This window comes from Rhinoraja longicauda, chromosome 10 (genome assembly GCF_053455715.1).
Source record: "Rhinoraja longicauda isolate Sanriku21f chromosome 10, sRhiLon1.1, whole genome shotgun sequence".
NCBI lineage: Eukaryota > Metazoa > Chordata > Chondrichthyes > Rajiformes > Arhynchobatidae > Rhinoraja > Rhinoraja longicauda.
Genome location: NC_135962.1, coordinates 31,382,024 through 31,403,438, shown reverse-complemented (window position 1 = coordinate 31,403,438; position 21,415 = coordinate 31,382,024). Strand labels below are relative to the sequence as shown.

The 21,415-nt window shown below is 40.3% G+C and overlaps 1 protein-coding gene across 1 annotated transcript in view; it reads left to right on the top strand.

The window, feature by feature from the left end:
- The window catches only part of prorp (protein only RNase P catalytic subunit), a 40,951-nt gene extending 21,575 nt beyond the window's left edge, over nucleotides 1–19,376 (top strand). The window contains exons 5-7 of the mRNA XM_078406574.1: nucleotides 13,613–13,761; nucleotides 15,645–15,840; nucleotides 18,191–19,376. Coding sequence (XP_078262700.1) covers nucleotides 13,613–13,761; nucleotides 15,645–15,840; nucleotides 18,191–18,322 — 477 coding nt within the window. The 3' untranslated portion in view covers nucleotides 18,323–19,376. The remainder of the gene's footprint in view (nucleotides 1–13,612; nucleotides 13,762–15,644; nucleotides 15,841–18,190) is intronic.
- The last annotated feature ends 2,039 nt before the right edge of the window (nucleotides 19,377–21,415 follow it).

Below are 21,415 nucleotides of genomic sequence, written 5' to 3'. Positions count from 1 at the left end.
ATTTACACTCCACATAAATCTCCTCCCATTATTCTTCAGCAGGCAAATCAGCATAATCTTTTTAACCCTTGCTTATGGACCTTTTTCTTCTGTCTGTTATTTTATACTTTTGCAATTCTTTAAATAAAATAAATGTTTTTTAATATTCTCCAGCAGATTTGTAAGAGATTTTCTTATGCATAATTTTGAACTTCCTCAGAAATATAAATATTTTTCTCACTAAGATGATCACATAGCATTCCACTCGCAGTTTGTATGTAAACTTGCTGGATAATGTTTTTTTAAATAAAATGCAGGAAATGTTGTGAAAGCCATGCAGCATCTGTGAAAAGAGGAACAAGAGTTTAAGGTCTATAGTGGGTAAATTCTATTTCATAGCACTGTTGCCAATAATTTATCACTTTGTTGACTTGCTGTGTAATCAAGCAGATTGGATTTGTTCTGCCTTTTATGGACAGAACATATCGAGGCATTTCACTGCATTGTGACTAGACATCAATCAATAGAATAGCTTGGCTAATCTAGTTTTGAAGCATAGCTCTTTGGTACTGCAGCCATGGTGTTGTCTGGTCCCATACTCTTTGCAGTATCCAAGGATTTAATTTGTATTTTATTAGCATGTGGAGAAAATCGAATTGGCTAAAGATTGAATGCTTTGATGGTAGAGTATCCATGCAGCACGTTTGGCTGAAGAAGGCTGCAAATGCTTTATGCAGTCAAAAGTGTCTCTGAACTCTGACTGTCCACTGCCATTGATGACTGGATGTTGCAAGGCAAGAGTTTTTAATCCGATCTGCTGTTCATGGGGATGCTCAGTTAATTCTATTCCAAATTGCTTCAGAATAAATGTAGTCCTGGATTGGAAATCAGCCAGTTTAGGACTTGATTTTTAGAAATGCCTAGTACATTGCATGATGTGCCCATTGATACTCCACATTGAATCAAGTTTGATTTTTTTGTGTTGATAGTGAGGGAAATGTTAGGCCAAGAGTTTACAGTTCAAGGTGAGATACAATTTTGCTGTGCCAGAGAACCTTACGATTCTCAGTTTTGGGCTGCCAGGTCTGTTGTAAATCAAATTGTATACCTTAAGGTGCAGAAAGGAATGTCAAGATCACAAAGTGATTTCAGTTTCTAGAGAATTTTAAATTGGAATGGATGGAATGGAATACTTTATTGTCACATGTGACAAGGCAGAGAAACTCTTTGCATACCCAAGGCATACAAAAAGTTACAAAGTACGCCGGCTCCTCCTTTGTTCTTCCCCCCCCCATCACAGCAATTCCTCCATGCCGGTTCTTCCATTGTCCATAGTTCTCACCCCCCTCCCTCCCATTGTCCATTGTTCTTCCCCCTCCCCCATCGTGGCCCCCCCAGGCCAGGTCCTCTATTGTTCATTCCCCTCCCTCATGGCGGACCCCCCACACTCTCAACGACCATTGGTCGACCCGCGAGGCCTCACCACCGCCGAGGCCCCGTCGCTGCAAGGCTCCGCCCCTGAAGTTGATTATCTGATCAGGATCAATCCTGTTTAGCAGTATTATAGTGCCACCTGTTACAATGAAGAATGTCATCACTCTTAAGACCAAGAACATAGTCTCATCCAAACTTTGCTGACCAATGTACTCCTGGTCAGGATCACACATCAATAATAACATTACTGTTCTAGCAATCACCCAACTTCTCCAGTTTAAAATGTACATTATGCTCGGATCTCTTTGTGATCCTTACCTTTACCCTTTTATCATACTTTTCCACCCCTGTAGCCCCCTGAGAACTCCACACTTTTACAAGTCTTTGACCTCTTGTGCATCTCCCAAAAATGTGGAAGAATTTAAAGTTAACCTCTTTTGGGACCATGAAGGTCACATGCATGTGTGTTTCATTGCGCCGTCTAAATGTGCTTCCCAATCACTGATGCCACATATAGCTGCCAGCCTCTCCACACCCCCAGCACCTTTTCACTGATGGTAGAAAAGCCATTTTCACCCTTTTTCGCTCTGAGACCCTAAGTTCTGACTAAATAGTCCCCATGAACAGCAGATCAGATTAAAAACTGTTGAAGAACTGTTAAAAAGAAGTTGAATACTTGCAACATCTTCTATTTTAGTGTGTGGCTGGCTAATGGGTAAGAGTAACTAGTCAGTAATTATGCTACTTTTAAAGTACATAAGACACTGAAACTATATCTTGAGCTGTTGAGCTGCGGGGATCACTGGGCGGTGCGGACTTGGTGGGCCGAAAAGGCCTGTTTCCGCGCTGTATCTGAAATATGAAAATATAAAAAAATATGAAAAAACAAGTCTATTGGAATTCATTCTAAAGGACAGATCAATACTTAGTTAAAAAAGGCACAGATTGTCAGCGTTGATTTTTTAAAAAGAAAAGCTTCATCTGACTGATGTTTCAAGCCTGCAGGTAGTAACATTGGGGCAAAGAGGACCAATGACTGTGCATTTTAGGGCTTTTAAAATGAATATGCATGGAACATAGTCAATTAAGGGCCAGCACATGGGATCCAAGGAAGTATTACACGATGGATCTGCAATGCTCAGTGGCAGGGACCAACGCGTAATAATAATGATGTGTTTTTGTGACCAGAAGGCTCATCCTTGTAGCGTGTCACAGATCTTGGGACCTGATCCCTTGCTTTTATATTTTTGCCTTAGATCTAAATATGGGAAGGAAAGTTTGGAGATGATGTAAATATTGGCCGTCCCTAAAACAGCAAAATATGACTCAAAATAACATTGTAACTGAAAAATAAGAGAATGTGAAGGATAATTAACCTTTTATTTTCAACATTGCATCCTCCAATTACTGAAAGATTGGCAAAACATTGGGCCACTTTGTACAGATGCAACCTCCAAGATTTTTGCGATATGAATTAATTGGAACTCAATTTGATCCATCTAATTTAAAAGGACCTGCACAAACCCACAGATCTGTTTTAATTCTTGGCCTGGGCTTAAACCTCAATATTGAAATTCAATTTGAGAGGCCACAAAAAATCTGCACTAATCAGTTGAAGCTTTAAAATATTTTATTTCTTTGTTTCTTTGTATTTTATGTACTTATTAATATTTGAAATGCTGGATTTTATGATGCTTTCACCTCATTGGAATTCTTTGAAATGTTTTAATGACATAAGCCACATCAATTTTTGCAAAATATTTGATTCATCACCATCCGAGATGTATATAAAATTATGAGGTAGACCGTATGAGGTAAAATTATGAAATGTAGGAAAATAACTGCAGATGCTGGTACAAATCGAAGGTATCACAAAATGCTGGAGTAACTCAGCAGGTCAGGCAGCATCTAGGAGAGAGGGAAATTGTGAAATAATACGGTAGACAGTCAGAACCTTTTTCCCAGCATGGAAATATCAAAGACTAGAGGGCATAGCTTTAAGGTGAGAGGTACAAAGTTTAAAGGTAATGTGAATTAAAACCTTTGCTCAGTCTGCCTTAACCAACCTGATCTCCCGGTGGCTCAGCACTTCAACTCCCCTTCCCACTCCCAGTCTGATCTTTCTGTCATGGGCCTCCTCCATTGTCATAGTGAGGCCCAGCGCAAATTGGAGGAACAGCATCTCATATTTCGCTTGGGCAGTTTACACCCCAGCGGTAGGAACATTGATTTCTCTAACTTCCAATAGTTCCTCTGTTCCTCTCTTTCCTCTCCCCTTCCCAGTTCTCCCACTGTCTTCCTGTCTCCTACTACATTCTATCTTTTTCCCGCCCCCTCCCCTGACATCAGTCTGAAGAAGGGTCTCCACCCAAAATGTCACCCTTTCCTTCTCTCCTGAGATGCTGCCTGACCCGCTGAGTTACTCCAGCATTTTGTGTCGACCTTTGAATTAAAGGGCATGGGGCATGTTTTTTACACGGAGTGGTAAATCTTAGGAACCTGGTGCAGCCGTGGTGTTAGAAGTAGACACGATAGTAGCATTTAAGAAACTTTTAGATACGCACATGGATAGGTAGGGAATGGATAGATATTGATCAAGTGCAGGCAGAGGCCATTAAGCATCATGTTTGACATGGACTTTGTGAGCCAAAAGGCCTGTTTATAGAACATGGAAAAGCACAGCATATGATCAGACCCTTCAGTGCTGAATGCATGTGTTGAACAAGATGCCAAGATAAGCCTCTCTTATCTGCCTGCACATGATCCATATTCCTCCATCTCCTGCAAATGTAAAAGTCTCTTAAACACCGTGCCTATGTAAAAGCCTCTTAAACACCACTATCGTATCTGCCTCCAACATCACCCCTGCAGCGCATACCAAGCATCCATCACTTTCTGCGTTAAAAAAACTTGCTCCGCACATCTCCTTTAAACTTTGCCCGTCTTACCTTAAAGCTATGCCCTAGCCTTTGACATGTCCATTTTGACATTTTCAGTGCTGTACTATTATATGTTCGATACCTGATAATTATGGCCTTCACAATGTAAAACATCAGTGTTTTCTGTTTTTGACCAGTCTTTAAAGCAAGTAATATAACATGTAATGATTGCAGTCCAACATAGGAACTAAAGATTAGCATAGGAGGTTTTATTTATCACCCACACGGAATCTTTCAAAGTTTTGGGGATTTTTTTTATCAGTGTACTTTTTTTCCATTTCATTGATATACCATGTGTAAAATTTGTAATAACTTGGATATAGATGTTGTGCAACGTATACCTACGTCTCTGGAGAAAAGATATAATGCGTTTAGGAAAAAACATTTTTAGGTTTAGTGTGAATTAGTAAACCAGAATTATGCTCTATATTGCAGAAATTTACTCCACAGAATGTGACCATTCAGTTCATCAAATCTGCTGTCCGGCCTAATCCCAGTTTCCAGTGCTTGTGCCATAATTTTGTAGGTTACAACATATCAAATGCTCAACCATGAACTTTAAATATATATTTTTTTTAAATGCTTAATTTTACAATAATAATGCTGACCATGAAACAGAAAATGCTAGAGTCTTCAAACTATTAACATTTATAGTACAGAACTAGGATGAATTTCTTAGCTTCTCATTTTTAATTGTACCAGTTTCGTAGTTACCTTGTGCTGAGTGAAATATCGATAGCTTCCCACTCCGTTAAGCGGGGGCTTTTGCTATCTAGAATGACAAAGAATAAAAAGTCCAAGTGCATGAGAAGGAGGTGCAACTTTAAATGTGTGGGATGGTGTTAAGTGCAAAATATGAAAATATCTGTTTCATTTTTTGTGTTCAGTTAGAAAAAATATATTTTTAGTTATCATCTTAGTTTATAGTTGAATGATATGATATAAATTTAAAAACCCAATAGTTTTTACCTTCATCTGAACTTTTTTTTTAGTGCCACTGCTGAAAACCTGCAATTAAAACAAAGAATGCTGGTTTTTGATCTGAAATTTTAATTCTGTATTTCTTTCCACATATGTTGTTTGATCTACTAGGTTTTTCCAGCATTTTCTGTTTAAGTGTCTTTTTCACCTGCATACTTCAATTTTGTGTCTGTATTCTGGAATTTATATACATACACTCAAGAGCACTACGAGTGGGCCTTTTGTTTTAGGTTGGTAAATAGCCCTCGGGTCAGTGTTGACTAAATGCGTTGATACTGTAGCACAGTACTTAGGGAGTTCAGTGGTCATATCGATCTAGGTGATATCAGTCGTTTCTAAAGGAAAAGCTGATATATACCCATTCCCAGGCAAGTAAATTCAAGACTTTCATTATTTCTTTGTAAGTCTGGGATGTGCTGAGTGACCAATGCCAGCACATTTGTCGTTATGCTCCGTCGCTGGATTTCATATGGAGTTATGGGGCATTGAACCACTCCATATGAAATCCAGCTGTCAAATCTCCTCTTCAAAACCGGCTTTGATTTACCCTGCAGATTAGATTATATATTTTTAATTTATTTTTACATTAATATTTTCATTTACCAGCATTTAAATGTTCTTGTTTTCATCAATATTTTTTAAAAACCAATACTCTTGCAAACCCTTGGCTGACTTGGATGGGAGATGAGTCTCCACCTCTCAGCGTGCCTCCTAATATGGACTATTAGGACCGGCCTGGCAGTTATGCACACCTGAGGCTTATTCAACGCTGCGGCTTGCTACCCAACTTCCATTCACCCTTCTACACTACAGCTCAGATAAGTGCAGGCTGTCAGAGACTACATGATTTGAGATAGTGGCATGATTTGTCCCAATGTTTCAATTGAAATGTGAAACGGAGGATTTTTCTGCTTCGGCAGCCATTAAAATTCATGGCATATTATCAAAATAAGCAGGGAATTTTTCGAATCTCTTGGATGGCAGTGCTTTTTCCAATAAACATCAATAAAGTGATCAGGTGAATTAATTTGATTGCTGTGTGCAAAATAACTTTCCATAGATAACATTAAGAACCAAATCCACCTACAAAAAGCTATTGGCATGAAAGAATAGGGCCAAGATGTTCCACAAATGTCACATTGAAACAAAAATGTTTTGCGACCCAAAGAGGAAAATGTTCATGCGGGTGACCAAAAGCCTGGTTAAAATATAACTTTTCAGGTAAGAAAGGTAGTTTAGGAAGATCTGAGAGTGGATCGGGTGATTTGAGATGCAGCCATCTATGATGGTGTGATATGGTTAGAAAAAAATGGAGGGGGAAAATCATAAGAGAGGAGTTAAAATTGGTATTGGTTGGAAATAATATGTAGCTGAGGAATAGATCAGTAAAGGACGGGTTAACACCTACCATGCCATACCATCTCAAAGACTTTGCTGAAGCCCATGTGGACAATGTCCACTCCGCTATCCTCAACAATCTTTTTTGGCCTCCTTTTCAAAAAATGTAATTACATATGTGACACAATTTCCCACAGACAACCCCGTTAACTATCCTTCATCAGTCCTTGCTTTTCCAAATGCATGTTTTTCTTGTCTCTCAGAATCCCTCCAATACCTTGCCCATCATTGATGCTTGTCTCACTGGTCTGTAGTTCCCAGGCTTTTCCTTGCAATCTTTCTTCACGGTACAATATTAGTCTTACAGAACCTGACACATGGCTATCAATGATACAAATATCTCAGCCAAGGGCACCACAATTTATTCCCTAACTTGTTCCACTATCTTAGGATACAAATGATCAGATCCTAGGGATTTATCTACTTTTGTGTGTTTTAAGAACTCCACCAACTTCTCTTTTGTAATGTGGATCTCTTCAAGATGTCACTAGTAATGCCCAAATTTCCTAACATCCATGTCTTTCTCCACGGTAAATGCAGACGAGAAATATTCGTTTAACACCTTGGCATTTTCTATAGTTCCATATTCATGCATCCTCATTATCTTTAAGGAGTTGTATTCACTCCTGGGTGGCTCTTTTACCCTTAATATAGTTTTAGAACTGAAGGATAACTTCCCCATTTGTGTAGTGATAACAATAACATTCTGTTAACTTTCTAATTATACCCTAAATAGCCCTTTGGAAAATTTGCACAAGGACACACGTACACACCCACACAGAAATAGGAGCAGGAGTAGTCCACTCGGTTCCTCAAGCCTGCCCCTTCAAACAATATGAACATAATTAAACTATGTTGCATCAACTCCTCTTCTGTGCCAGTTCCCCATAACTCATAATTCCTCTATTTTTCAAATATTCATCTCTCTCCACCTGCAATATACCTAATGATCTAGCCTCCACCACTCTCACCTCACCATCCATCTTTTGATTCCTCAAACTCTCACTTTCCCATATTAAACCAAGCACCTAATTTGTATCCCGTTGCAGAAACACAATAGAGACACAAAATATCCAGCCTGGCTTGAGGAGACAACCCTCTCATCTCAGGAATTAACCTGATTAATATATTTTCAACTGCTTCCAATACTCCTACATCCACTTTTATTTAAGGACCCATAACTCTGCACGGTATTCCAGGTGTGGCTTCGCAAACATCCTATACAACTGCAACAAAACATTCCTATTCTTAAACTCAAACTTCACATTAAAGGTCAACATGATGTTTGCCTTCTTAACTACATTTTGGACGTGCCTTTTAACGTCCTACTAGGCTGAGGTGGACCCGTTGGGTCCAAATCTCCCCTGCGGGCCTCTCCTGGGACAACTCTATCCCAACTGACGAACCTGCAGGCCTGGCAACCCTCTCCAACTGACGAAGCCCGTTGCTGGGCGGGAAGTGGCCCCCGGGGCCATGGGCGGACGAGGGGGGACAGGGAAGGGGAGAGGGAGCCACTCACCTCAGCCCCGTGCCGCCAGCGCTGCAGCCAGAGCGAGCCGTGGACCCAAAGCCTCTCCTGCAGCACTGTGGCGATCGTCGGCGAACAGCGGCGACAGCTATCTTGTTGGACCCTCTGCCACCGTGTTGCACCACGGGAGGAAGGTCACGTGCGGGGCATGCCGGGATGGGGGGAAGCGCATCTAATAAAAAGTTAGCAGCAGCTTGTGGGCTCTGCAGCCCCCTCCCCCTCAAATTTGGAGACCAAAACTGCACACAGTACTCCAGGTGCGGTCTCACTAGGGCCCTGCACAACTGCAGAAGGACCTCTTTGCTCCTATACTCTTATTATGAAGGCCAACATTCCATTGGCTTTCTTCACTGCCTGCTGAACCTGCATGCTTCCTTTCAGTGACTGATGCACTAGGACACCCAGATCTCGTTGTACGTCCCCTTTTCCTAACTGGTCTATAATTTCCCGTTTTCTCTCTCCTTTCTTAAAAAGTGGGATAACATTAGCTACCCTTCAATTCACAGGAACTGACCCTGAATCTATAGAACATTGGAAAATGATTACCAATGCGTCCACAATTTCTAGAGCCACCTCCTTAAGTACCCTGGGATGCAGACCATCAAGCCCTGGGGATTTATCAGCCTTCAGTCCCATCAGTCTCCCCAACACCATTTCCTGCCTAATGTGGATTTCCTTCAGTTCCTCCATCACCCTAGGATCTCTGGCCACTAGAACATCTGGGAGATTGTTCGTATCTTCCTTAGTGAAGACAGATCCAAAGTACCGGTTCAACTCGTCTGCCATTTCCTCGTTCCCCATAATAAATTTCCCTGCTTCTGTCTTCAAGGGACCCACATTTGCCTTGACTATTTTTTTTCCTCTTCACATACCTAAAAAAGCGTTTACTATCCTCCTTTATATTATTGGCTAGCTTACCCTCGTACCTCATCTTTTCTCCCCGTATTGCCTTATTAGTTATCTTCTGTTGCTCTTTAAAAGAGTCCCAATCCTCTGGCTTCCCACTCTTCTTTGCTATGTTATACTTCTCTTTTATTTTTATGCTGCCCTTGACTTCCCTTGTCAGCCACGGGTGCCTCTTACTCCCCTTAGAATCTTTCCTCCTCTTTGGGATAAATTGATCCTGCAACTTCTGCATTATTCCCAGGAATACCTGCCATTGCTGTTCCGCCGTCTTCCTTGCCAAGGCCTCCTTCCAGTCAAATCTGGCCAGCTCCTGCCTCATGCCTCTGTAATCCCCTTTGCTATACTGTAATACTGACACTTCCGATTTTCCCTTCTCCCCCTCAATTTGTAGAGTAAAACTTATCATATTGTGATCACTGCCTCCTAATGGCTCTTTTACCTCGAGTCCCCTTATCAGATCAGGTTCATTACACAACACTAAATCCAGAATTGCCTTCTCCCTGGTAGGCTCCAGTACAAGCTGTTCTATGAATCCATCTTGGAGACACTCCACAAACTCTCTTTCCTGGGGTCCATTACCAACCTGATTTTCCCAGTCTACCTGCATGTTGAAATCTCCCATAACCACCGTAGCATTACATTTGCGACATGCCAATTTTAGTTCTTGATTCAACTTGCACCCTATGTCGAGGCTACTGTTTGGGGGGCTGTAGATAACTCCCATGAGGGTCTTTTTACCCTTACAATTCCTCATTTCTATCCGTACTGATTCTACATCTCCTGATTCTATGTCACCCCTTGCAAGGGAGTGAATATTATTCCTTACCAACAGAGCGACCCCACCCCCTCTGCCCACCTGTCTGTCTTTTCTATACGTTGTGTACCCCTGAATATTCAGTTCCCACCCCTGGTCCTCTTGTAGCTATGGCTCCGTGATTCCCACAGCATCATACTTGCCAATGTCTAACTGAGCCTCAAGCTCATCCACTTTATTTTTTATACTTTGTGCATTTAAATACAACAGTTTAACTTCGGTATTCACCTCCCCTCACACCGGTCACAATTGGCCCTGACCTTACTCTCTTATCCCATCTAGAATTTTCCTTCCCGTTTATTCGAGAGTACTTTGCAATTTCTCCTGTATTCACTTCCCCTTTAACTCCATCTTCATATTCCCAATTTGTCAACCCCTCCCCCCCACTACTTAGTTTAAAGCCACACGTGTAACACTAGCAAACCTGCCTGCCAGAATGTTGGTCCCCCTGCTGTTATGGTGTAACCCGTCCCTTTTGTACAGGTCACCCCTACCCCAGAAGAGATCCCAGTGGTCTAGAAATTTAAATCCCTGCTCCCTGCACCAGCCCCTCATCCATACATTCATATCCCTGATCTCTCTGTTCCTGCCCTCACCAGCACGAGGTACAGGTAGCAGTCCAGAGATAACCACCCTCGGCGTCCTACTTCTCAGTCTTCTTCCTAACTCTCTAAACTCATGTTGCAGTATCTCCTTCCTCTTCCTCCCGACGTCGTTTGTGCCCACGTGCACAACTACTTCTGGTTGATCGCCTTCCCTCGCTAGGATGTTCTGAAGCCGGTCCGTGATGTCTTGAACCCTAGCACCAGGGAGGCAACAGACCATCCTCAAGTCCCGCCTGCCGCCACAGAATCTACTGTCCGTACCTCGGACAATGGAGTCACCCACTACTATGGCTCTTCCTGACTTCGGTCTCCCCGGTCGAGTTTCCTTGCCTGGGTTAGATCTGCCAACTTGTCCGCCGCTCGGACTGGAATTGTCTTCTGCCCCCACAGCTCCTAAGAGGGTGTACCTGTTTGCAATAGGCACAGCCACCGAGGTCTCCTGTAGTCCACGTTCACTCCCCCTTGAAACGGTCTCCCACCTTCGCTCGACCTGGACCCTTGGCATGACAGCCTCACAGTAGGTCCAGTCCAGGAAACTCTCGCATTCCCAGATGGCCCTGAGGTCATCCAGCTGCTTTTCCCAACTCCACCACACATCCATTCAGGAGCTGCACCTGGACACAGTTCTTGCAGGTGTAGCTCCCAGAAGCTCCAGCGGTGTCCCTACCTTCCCACATTCTGCAGGAAACACACAGCACCAACTTATCGGCCATTACTTTATTGTCTAAAAACAAATCAGGCTCAAAAACAAGTGTAACTTCCTCACCTCAGCCACCTCGCCGAAGACTCGCAGCCAAAGACTCACACTTTTCTCACAGGGCACTTCCCTCGACAGGGCCGCACCCCTTGTGCAAGCCTTGTTTATACCAGTCACTAAATTGTCTAATCGGCCAATTTACCAAGCGTCTAATTTAATTGATCAGCCAATCCAGGTACTCACTTCTATTCTGCCTTCCTGACGAGCTTGGAGGTATGCGCTTCACTGATTGCCTGCTAGCGTCCCTTTGGCGCTCTTTTTAAACGGACTTTTCCCCTTCAATTAACACTTACTTTCTTTCAGCCAACGGTCGTCCTTGCTCCTGCTCTCCTGACCTTTGCTGACTGACTGCTTGCGTCCCTTTGGCGCTCTTTTGGTCCCGCACCCTCTCGTCCCCCCCTCCCCCACCATCCCCCCTTCCACCTCCCCCCCACTCACCTACTACATCCCCCTCAACCCCCCCTATCTCCCCTCACCCCCACTCAATCCCCCCTGAACCCCCCGCACACGCACTCGATCCCCCCTCAACCCCCCTCCTCCTCTCCCCCCTCACCCACTCCATCCCTCCTCAACCCGCCTTATCACCCCTCCCTGGGATACTCCACTAGTTACATCCCACCAGCCTGAAAAGGACCAACAATGTTATTTATTTCACACAGTTTTCAACAATGCAAACAAGCTTCCTTCAATATCTTAATTTATGCATTATCCTCCTATGTGAAACCTTATCAAATGCCGTTTGGAAGCCTGAATGCTCTCCATCTAAAGGTTCCTCTCGATCAACTCTCCCTGCTACATCCTCAAATACTTTATGCAAATTTTTGAAACATGATTTAAAATCAGATTGACTAAGGTTGATTATATTCAGCTTTCTGAAATAATTAGTTATTTCCTCTGACTATTGACGGTGCAGTGTCCACCAAGGTGAAGACTGCAAATAAATGATTTGCGGTTCCTGTAATTTCTTTGTTTTCTGTTGTTAATTCACCAGTCTCATTCCCTGGAGATCTTGCACCTCCTTAACCACCACCTTCCTCTTTATATATCCATGGATGCTCTTGCTGTTTTTTTATAATACCTGCAAGTTTTCTCAAAATCAATTCTCTTTCTTATAAGTATTTTAGTCTTTTGCAACTGGATCCTTAAAACTGTCCTTAAAAGATCCTTTTAAGTCCTCTGGCCTAACAAGTCCTTTTGGTCCTATGGTGTTCACCCTCAAAAGCATCTGGAATTCTTTCATATTCTAATCACCGCCCGTTAGGAGATCTTTAACGACAAGATCTCGTTAATCCTTCCCAGGGACCAAATCTAAAATAATCTGTTTCTTTGTAAATTCCATAACATACAGTAATGTTATCCCTGAAGCAATCCCTGATACATTCTATCAATTATTTTCCCACAATACCATTACCATTTTGGTTTGTCCAATCAAAATCTCCCATGACAATTGCAGTTCCCTTCACACATGCGCTAGAAATTCCTCTACTAACGCTTAGCCCTATCAAAAGGTCACATTTTGCAGACCTGCAGATTACTTCCACACATAAATACTTTCTCCTGCTATTTATGATTTCAACCCAAATTGATTCCACGTTACTATCCACTGCCTCTATATCATGAATCAACACCACTCTGATACCTTCCTTGCTTAATAATGTACCCTGCCTCATTTCCCTTTGGGCTGTTTTGGAAAATCTTATAACGTGAAATATTGAGCATCCAGCCCTGGTCGCCCTGATTCCATGCATGCATGTTTTTACTAACTGTGCTGCAGACTTTTCTTTATATTTTCCAGTTTGGTCGAAACCCAACTATGCTGTTCCTTATGGCCACACGATCCTCCACATTTTAGGTCCTCTTCACAAGTTTTGTGCTTGGAAGGCCAAACTCAATTAGGGATTATCAGACTGTTAACCAAATGATCACTGACCAAGCAGGTGCATCATGGTAGGGTGTTTCTCACTCAAGCTCACACATCCTGGCCATTGTTCTTTAAAAAATACTGGGTAAGTATTACACCTTGCGTGTCAATTTTCCATCACCATCTCATAACACCCTTCTATAATTTCCTTTTGATTATCAAACATCCTGTTCTTTAAACCCTCTCCCTGAATTAGTTTAAGATCCAGTATACAACTCTATTTATGCGAGACACAGGGAACTGCATTATCAAAAGTAAACATAATTTTACATCCGCTTGCAGATTCATAAGTACATTTGCATTGGTATAAACCTATAACCTCATTAATTTGCAATTTTCTTCTCAAACAGCTTCTGGAGGTAGTTTCTCATCTTGCCCAACAAAACATGCATCTCCTTGTCCTTGGCCGCAAGCACATGCTGAATGGAACACGTAAATGGGACAAAAGTCATATGGCTGCCATACAGAAATATGCTGACTGCTTCTTTACAGCAAATATGTAAGTTAAAGTTCAATGTAATGAATATAAAGGACAACTCAAGAAAAACTATCATCCCTTCTTAGGAAAAAGAATTGAATAATTCTAAGATTCAGAATAAAAAGAAGGGCCATGAAGAATTATTGGATTCATTATGAAAGCACAATAGAGTGGGACTGTGTTGACAGCACTTTCAGACAGATGCCACAAGGCAGAGCCAAATGATTTGTTCCTGTAAAATGTAATCATCATAGTTATGAAATAATTATAGTATATTCATGATTTTTCCTTTGCTTGATGTCTTAATGGTCATCTTCTGGGGAAATCCTATTTAAGTTCCCAATTGCCAACTTTAATTCTTATAACCAACAGTTCACTTACTTAAGTTAATATGATGAATAACTTTAAGCCATTAATATATACTAATAATATCATTGAAAAATAGCTCATTACTCTGCAATGTCACTTGCCCATTATATATAATCCAGATTATATATAATGCAAAACAGAAAATGCAAAGTAAAGTTATTTTCATATCTCCAGCCTGTAGTCTCCATTATGATAGAAAATAACCTGGAGCCACAAGAAACTGTAGATGCTGGAATCTTGAGCAAAATACAAAGTGCTAGAGTAACTTTGCGAATCAGGCAGAATCTGTGGAGGGAATAGACAAGTAGCGTTTTGGGTCGGGACCCTTCTCTCAGACCCTTGTTCATTTTTTTAAATACTGCCACTGGTTACTTACTGCTTTAGTTATTGCCCATTGCCTTGTATTTCTTCAGTATAGCAGAAAGCTAGTGTATTAGAAGTGTCCTACAATCTCGGTATTCTATTGTGGACAAGAAAGTGTTGAGTTCTGAGTTTTAAATAATTGGTTGGTACAAATAATTCAACTTTTGTGCATTATTTGAGTCTCATCTTTCGAGGAAATATGACAATGCAATAACCTAACCTGACAAAAAGTTTTGATAGAGTGAATATGTTTGGTAGGACATAACTAGATTCCACTAATACAAGGTAGTCTCCATTAAATCTAATTAAAAAATTCAAACTAACTTATTCACCCAATTAGTGTCTAACCAATACCATTGGAGTGGTTGAAATGAATAGTATACACATCTATAAGAAGAAGAGGTCCAGGATGATGGATGCAGATGAGGGAAAAATGGGACATGCATGCTGGCTAGGCCAAATGTTGCCCTGTTTCTGTTCTCTATATCTTATGTAAGACATTAATAAAGATAAAGAGTGCACGTCCATCTGAAGAATTCTTATTTAAGTGAATATATGCTGATTTCTTCTTCGGTTTCTTGAAGTTATTTCTTTTTCACAACATTTTTGCTGGTTTACACGCGCTGCAGCTATTCAGTGCCCATTGAGATGTCTCTGTTGTTTGGCAGATCGTCAGTGTTTTAATTTAACTTAAAATAGGTTCCTGTCAAAGAATTGCAGAAATCAATTGTGATGCCAAGATGCTGGTTATTTCCCAAATAACCTGACATTGCATGTTAAAGACCAGTGTGTGATATCTGTGCAAAATAACTTTCCATCCCAGATCTAAATCATCTCTTATTTGCTTGTGTTGAGTGACCCAGAAGTGAAATGTACATGATTTGGCTTTGAGCAAATGGATATAAATGGCTGCAAATTCATCTACAGCCACCTTTCTAAATACAATTCCATTTGCAAACATTGCATGTGGGAGGTCAGATTAATGACCTCTAAGGAACTGCAGGGAGTGGGAGGACATTTACACAAAATCACAACACTAGCACTATTCAAACAAATTACTGAGCAGAAGTGAAATTTCTGGTTTAATTCCTATTTGAAGAGTAGAAATGTTGTTCCAAAGATATTTGTGCATGTATATAAACAGGTATTTGTTTTGTTTTCTCTTGATCCAGATCGGAAGATGACCCCTTTCTCTTATATGCAACAATACTTTCAGGAAATCATTGTAAATTCGTTAGTCGAGACCTTATGCGGGATCATAAGGCTTGTTTGATCAACAAAAATGCACGGCGTTTGTTTTTCAAGTGGCAGCGTGGACACCAGCTTGTGCTATCACACTATAATCCAGGACACAAGATCAAGTTTGAGGTGGGAAGCATATGTTGATATAACCTAGAAGTGCAAAAAATGCAATGTTGCCTTACTTGGTTTAAGACATACAAAAAGATGTTGAGAAATGTAGAAACAAACAACTGCAGATGCTGGATAATGGACACAATGAGCTCGAATAACTCAGCAGGTCAGACAGCATTTCTGGAGAACATGGCTAGATGACATTTTGTATTGTGATCCTTTTTCAGAACGATTTTAGGTGGGGGAGAAGGAAGCAGGAAAAGTTGAGAGGCATGCCAAAGCATGGCAGGTAATAGGTGGTCAAAGGCAAGGATGGTTTTGATGGGCAGATAGTTGGAACAAAGGCCGGCAATAAGAGCAGAAGTTGTGAGACAGGTTTGAAGAGTTTTGGATTGTGAAGTAGAAGGAGGAAAATAGCAGGAGGGGTGGGACAGGGGAGAGATAGGTGGGAGTCCAGATGGGGCACAGGGGAGGGAAGCTTTTGTGCTTTGAGACAGAATATATTCTGAAGAGCAGCTCTGCATTCCCTAAGTTAATATGAACCACGGAGTTGTATGATTTGAGTTTTTTATGCATAGTGCAAGAGTTGGCTTGCATATTTGAGAAAACTCTCATTCTGCCAAGTAATTGGAGATAGCATGTTTGAGGTGTTTTTAAGATTTCCACTCCACATCTGTGCTTTTTTGAGGGTTATTTTGTCTTTGTCAAATCAGAATGTTTTGTGTCAGATTGTATTACCAAACATTTTATTCACAAAACATCTTTGACAATAGCAGTAATATCTGATTCTTCCAAGCGAGAAAATATTGAAACAGTATTTGTAAAGTGACAAAAGAAACCAGTTGATCAAGTTTCTCATGAAAAGACTTAAGAAAGTGGAAGATGGAATCAATGGGGTAGCTTTGTGACACTTTAATTCCTAGCATTTGTAGTTGTCATTGTGACTGTACAGTTTGTTCTCTCATAAAATTTGTGTTTTTACATTGCTGCTCAATTGCTAAATAGTTCAAAACCAAAACAGTAAAAAAATGCTGGAAAATATTTAACAGGTCCAGCATCATCTATGGAGAGAATAACGGTTAAAAAGTTAAATTTTGGCACATTAAACAGGTTATATTCCTGCTAATCTGAAACCTGACATCAATATCTCATGTGAAACAGACTGATTGTTGTGTGTGTGGGGGGAGGGGAGTAATCTGGAAAAGAGATAGTGGCAGGACAAAACATGGCAATTGATAGGTACAGGTTAGTTCGGGTTATTTGATTGACAGATGGGTGGACAAAGGCTGGAGATGAAAAGAAGACAATGTGGTTGAAGAGCAGGAAGAATTATGGGGAGCAGTGAGTGAAGTATCACAGAACTGTCAAAGAGAAGAGAACTTCTTCAATGTAGGCATGTTTTAAGGAAATGTTGCAATGGAGTAGGGCAAGGGAGACACAAGGAACTGCAATTGCTGGAAACTTGCATAAAACACAAAGTGCTGGAGTAAGTCAGCAGGTCAAGAAGCATCCATGGAAGGAACGGGTAGGTGACGTTTCTTTAGACTGACCGCACCATTTCCAGTTGGTATCTATATTAAAATGAGGAAGGGTCCCAGTCCTGAGGTGGAATTTTATTTTCAAAAGATAACAACCTCACATTTAATCTTTGAATCTGCTTTAAGGAATTTACATTTTCGATGGAAGATCAGTGACTTAAAATTTTAAATTCTAAATATTATAGACCTCAAGTTGTTGCACAAAACTGGAATTTGCTGACTGACATTTCTTTACTTAACTGTCATCACGTTTGAATTTTCCCACACAGACACTTATGTCCCAAATGTGTAGGCAACGATAGTGGAGTTCTGCTAACTGAATTTTAACATTAGAACCCTCATGAAAATTCTGTAGTTCCAAAGATCTTAATTCTAGCCAACCTGCTTTTGAATCGACACCAAATTAACCCTTTTGTGTGAACTGCAAATCCTGTCATTTCAGTGTAGAGGTTTTCTGAAATAGTGCACGCAATCATTATTTTCCTTTATTTGAATATTGCTATTTATTTTAATTATTTACTTTTTTTTCGTTGTGTTTCTCTTTGCTCAAAATGTTTAAAACTATTGTGTTTGAATTCTTCTGACAGGAGAAAAATACAAAACCTTGAAGCTTCTTGGCCAAATAATAATGAACAAATGTTTGCTAAATGATGTACATTCTTGTGACCATATTTTATGAAGTGTAGATTGCTTAAGAATTTAGACATAATTTTAGTTTGGTCATACCAAAACTGGAAAACGCTTTCCTACCAAAAATATGTAATTGTTATTTTTAATACTCATTTTGTCTCAACATTGACTGTTTTTTAAACAATTTTTCTCTGTAGGTCATAACAAAGTATGACACAATCATGCAGTCAACACAAAATACCTGGCACATTCCATATGAAGAGGGAGGAGTGGAGAGATCCTCATATGAAGTTCCACATAGATGGTTGTGCCTTCAAAAACATAACTGAAAAGAAGTGAGGTGCAAAATGCTGGAATAACTCAGCAAGTAATGCAGCATCTCTGGAGAACATGGGTAGAACATGGATGTTTCAGGTTGGGACCGTTATTCAGACTCAAAAGAAGTTCCAACCTGAAACATCACCTATCCGTGTTCTCCAGAGATGCTGCCTGACCCGCTAAGTTACTCCAGTATTTTATATCTATCTTTGGTATAAACCAGCATCTGCAGTTCTCTGTTATTTCATACTCAAAATAAATGTATGAATATTGTAGTTTTTGTTTTAAAATAATTACTATTATTTTTAGAACTTTTTCTTTAGCCTTCCTGAACTCTTTTGTTTCTTAATTTTATCTTATTTGCCTCTTCAAGGAATATGAGAGCAGCACTGTAATGTAGTGGCCGAATCACTCGGAATGAGTTAAGTTGATACAGTTGACGATACTGAGCTTTTTATTGTATTGTTTCTTGATCAGTCATTGGAGCAACCTAGAACCACGAATAAGACATTTGATAATGGAAACATTAAATAAAATTGTGTCCAAGAGTACCACATAATCCTGTGATCCTGTAGATAAATATATAAATTATATCACTTCAGTCTGTTCGAACAATTGCATTCAAACTGGTGTTCATGTGTGCTTCAAGAGTAAGTAATACTTGATTTTTGTAACAAAAAATGTTTCACTCTTTAAAAAAGACATATTTTCATTTTGAGTAAAAAATCATATTGTTAATTCTTGCATTAACGATGGAAAATTTAGATGTTCACAATCTTTAAATAGGCTTCTGACCCAATTATTATTTTTTCCAGTTATGTTGGAATTATCTGGTCAATATCAAATACGTTTGAGTGAATACAAATCATGTTACAAATACATCTGTGTTTGAATTTAAATCAACAGATTTTGGGATTGTAGTGATACAGAAAAAGTAATATAGTGCAAGATGTTTTAATGCTATTTGTTAACACCCAGATCCATAAATAATATGAAAAAACAAATTGATTCTATGAGTTCTTAATATGCCGTTGTATACATTTATTAATGAAATAAAATAAACCGATATCCCTGCCTTTAAGTTTAAAGTTTGCACGCACATACTGAAAAATGTATACTCCAAAACTGAGAGAATGCTTTGTAAAAATAGAAGAATTTTCTTATTAAGCATGGATTAGTTGGAGTATTTTTACCTAGATTAGCTATTGTTATTATCTACTTCTGGTAAATCTCTGTACTTTGCACAATAAATCATTGTTGATTTATTTTTCTAAACAGAGAATGTTAGCATCTTGCATGACCCTGCTACTGTTATCCCAGCATGACATCTTCCACCAAACCAACCCAATTGACCAGCTCCCCTTTGATCTCATGTGATCTAACTTCCAGCCAAGCCTTCCATGCAGGATTTTATCAAAATCCTTGCTAAAGACAATGTAAACATGTCTACTACCCAACTCACGACAATGATTTTAGTCATTTTTCAAAAAACTCAATTAAAATTACACAATGCCACGTTGTCTATCCCTAATCAGCCTTTGCCTTTCCAAATACAGATTGATCCTGCCTCTCAGGATCCCTTCCAGTGACATTCCCACCACTGAGGCCAGCCTCACAAGTCCGTGGTTCCCAGTATGGCGTGGGCACCTTTAAATCACTCTACCAATTTTGAATTACTGCAAATTGCCACTAGTTCATTTTCTCGACAGATGCTTGTTCAAGATTTTCACCACTTAACCACTCTGCAAGGGGTATTTATTCTCACTGGATTTTAGGAGGCTGAGGGTGACCCTATAGAGGTAAAAAAAATTATGAGCAGCATAGATAGGATAGAAAGTAAGAAATACCCAGAGCAGGGAAGTCTAGAACTAGCAAGCATAGGCTTAAAATCAGAAAAGTTAGTGGCAGTTTGAAAAAGTTTGCGGCAAAGTGGCGCAGTTGGTATAGCTGCTGTCTCACAGCGCTAGAAACCTACGTTCGATCCTTACCTCAGGATCTGTGTGGACTTTGCATATTTTTCCTGTGACTGGGAGTTTTCTCTAGGTGCTCCAGTATCTTCCCACATTCCAAAGACTTGCATATTTGTAGGTCAATCGGTCTGGGCTAAATTGCCTCAAATGTGTAGGATAGTGGATGGAAAAATGGAACAACATGTAACTAATGTGATTGGGTGACTGATGGTCCAGTTTCCATGCTGTATCACTAAACTAAAGTCTAGTTTCCAGATACAACATGGAGATCTGAGGGCTAGCTTTTTTTTAAAACCATGCTTCCAGACTAGGTAGTGGGGCCAATATAATGTTTCAAAGACATTTGACCAGGTACTTAGACAGGAAAGGTGTAGAAGGATGCAGGCCTAATATAGGCAAATGGGATTAGTGTCAATAAGCATCATCGAAGGTATCACAAAATGCTGGAGTAACTCAGCGGGTCAGGCAGCATCTCAGGAGAGAAGGAATGGGTGACGTTTTGGGTCGAGACCCTTCTTCAGACTCATGGTCAGTCTGGAATCAGTGAACATACACATTCTTGTCGGTATACAAGGAATTGCAGAGGTACAAAAAAAACAAAGTGCTGGAATAACTCAACGGGTCAGACAGCATCTCTGGAAGACATGGATAGGAGATGTGTCAAATTGTAACCCTTTAGACTGATTGTAGTAGGGGAGAGAACACTGGGAAATAGGTGAGGGCAGGGCAAAAATCTGGCAAGTAATAAGTGGATATTGGCGAGGCAGGTTTTTATTGTCAGATGGGCGATCAAGAGATGAAAAGGAGACAGAAGGGTTTAGGATAAAGAAAGGAGTGAAATTTGAAGCCAGAGGAAGGGATGTAGGTGGAGAGATAGTGAGGTCGGTAGTGGGATAGCACAGGGAAGAGTGGGGAGAAACGTGGGAGAGGGGGTTATCTAAAATTGGAGATCTTCATACTGTTGGGATGCAAGTTACCCAAGTGGAATATTATTGTGTTTGAAAGAAAAAGAACCAAACTGCAGGTGAGATAAGTTAGACTGAAGATCTAATTTTCATTTTAAAACACCTTAAGGTATGTTTACATTAAACCTTAACCTGGGTTTGGAAACTAGTTGGACATGCTCCAGATTTT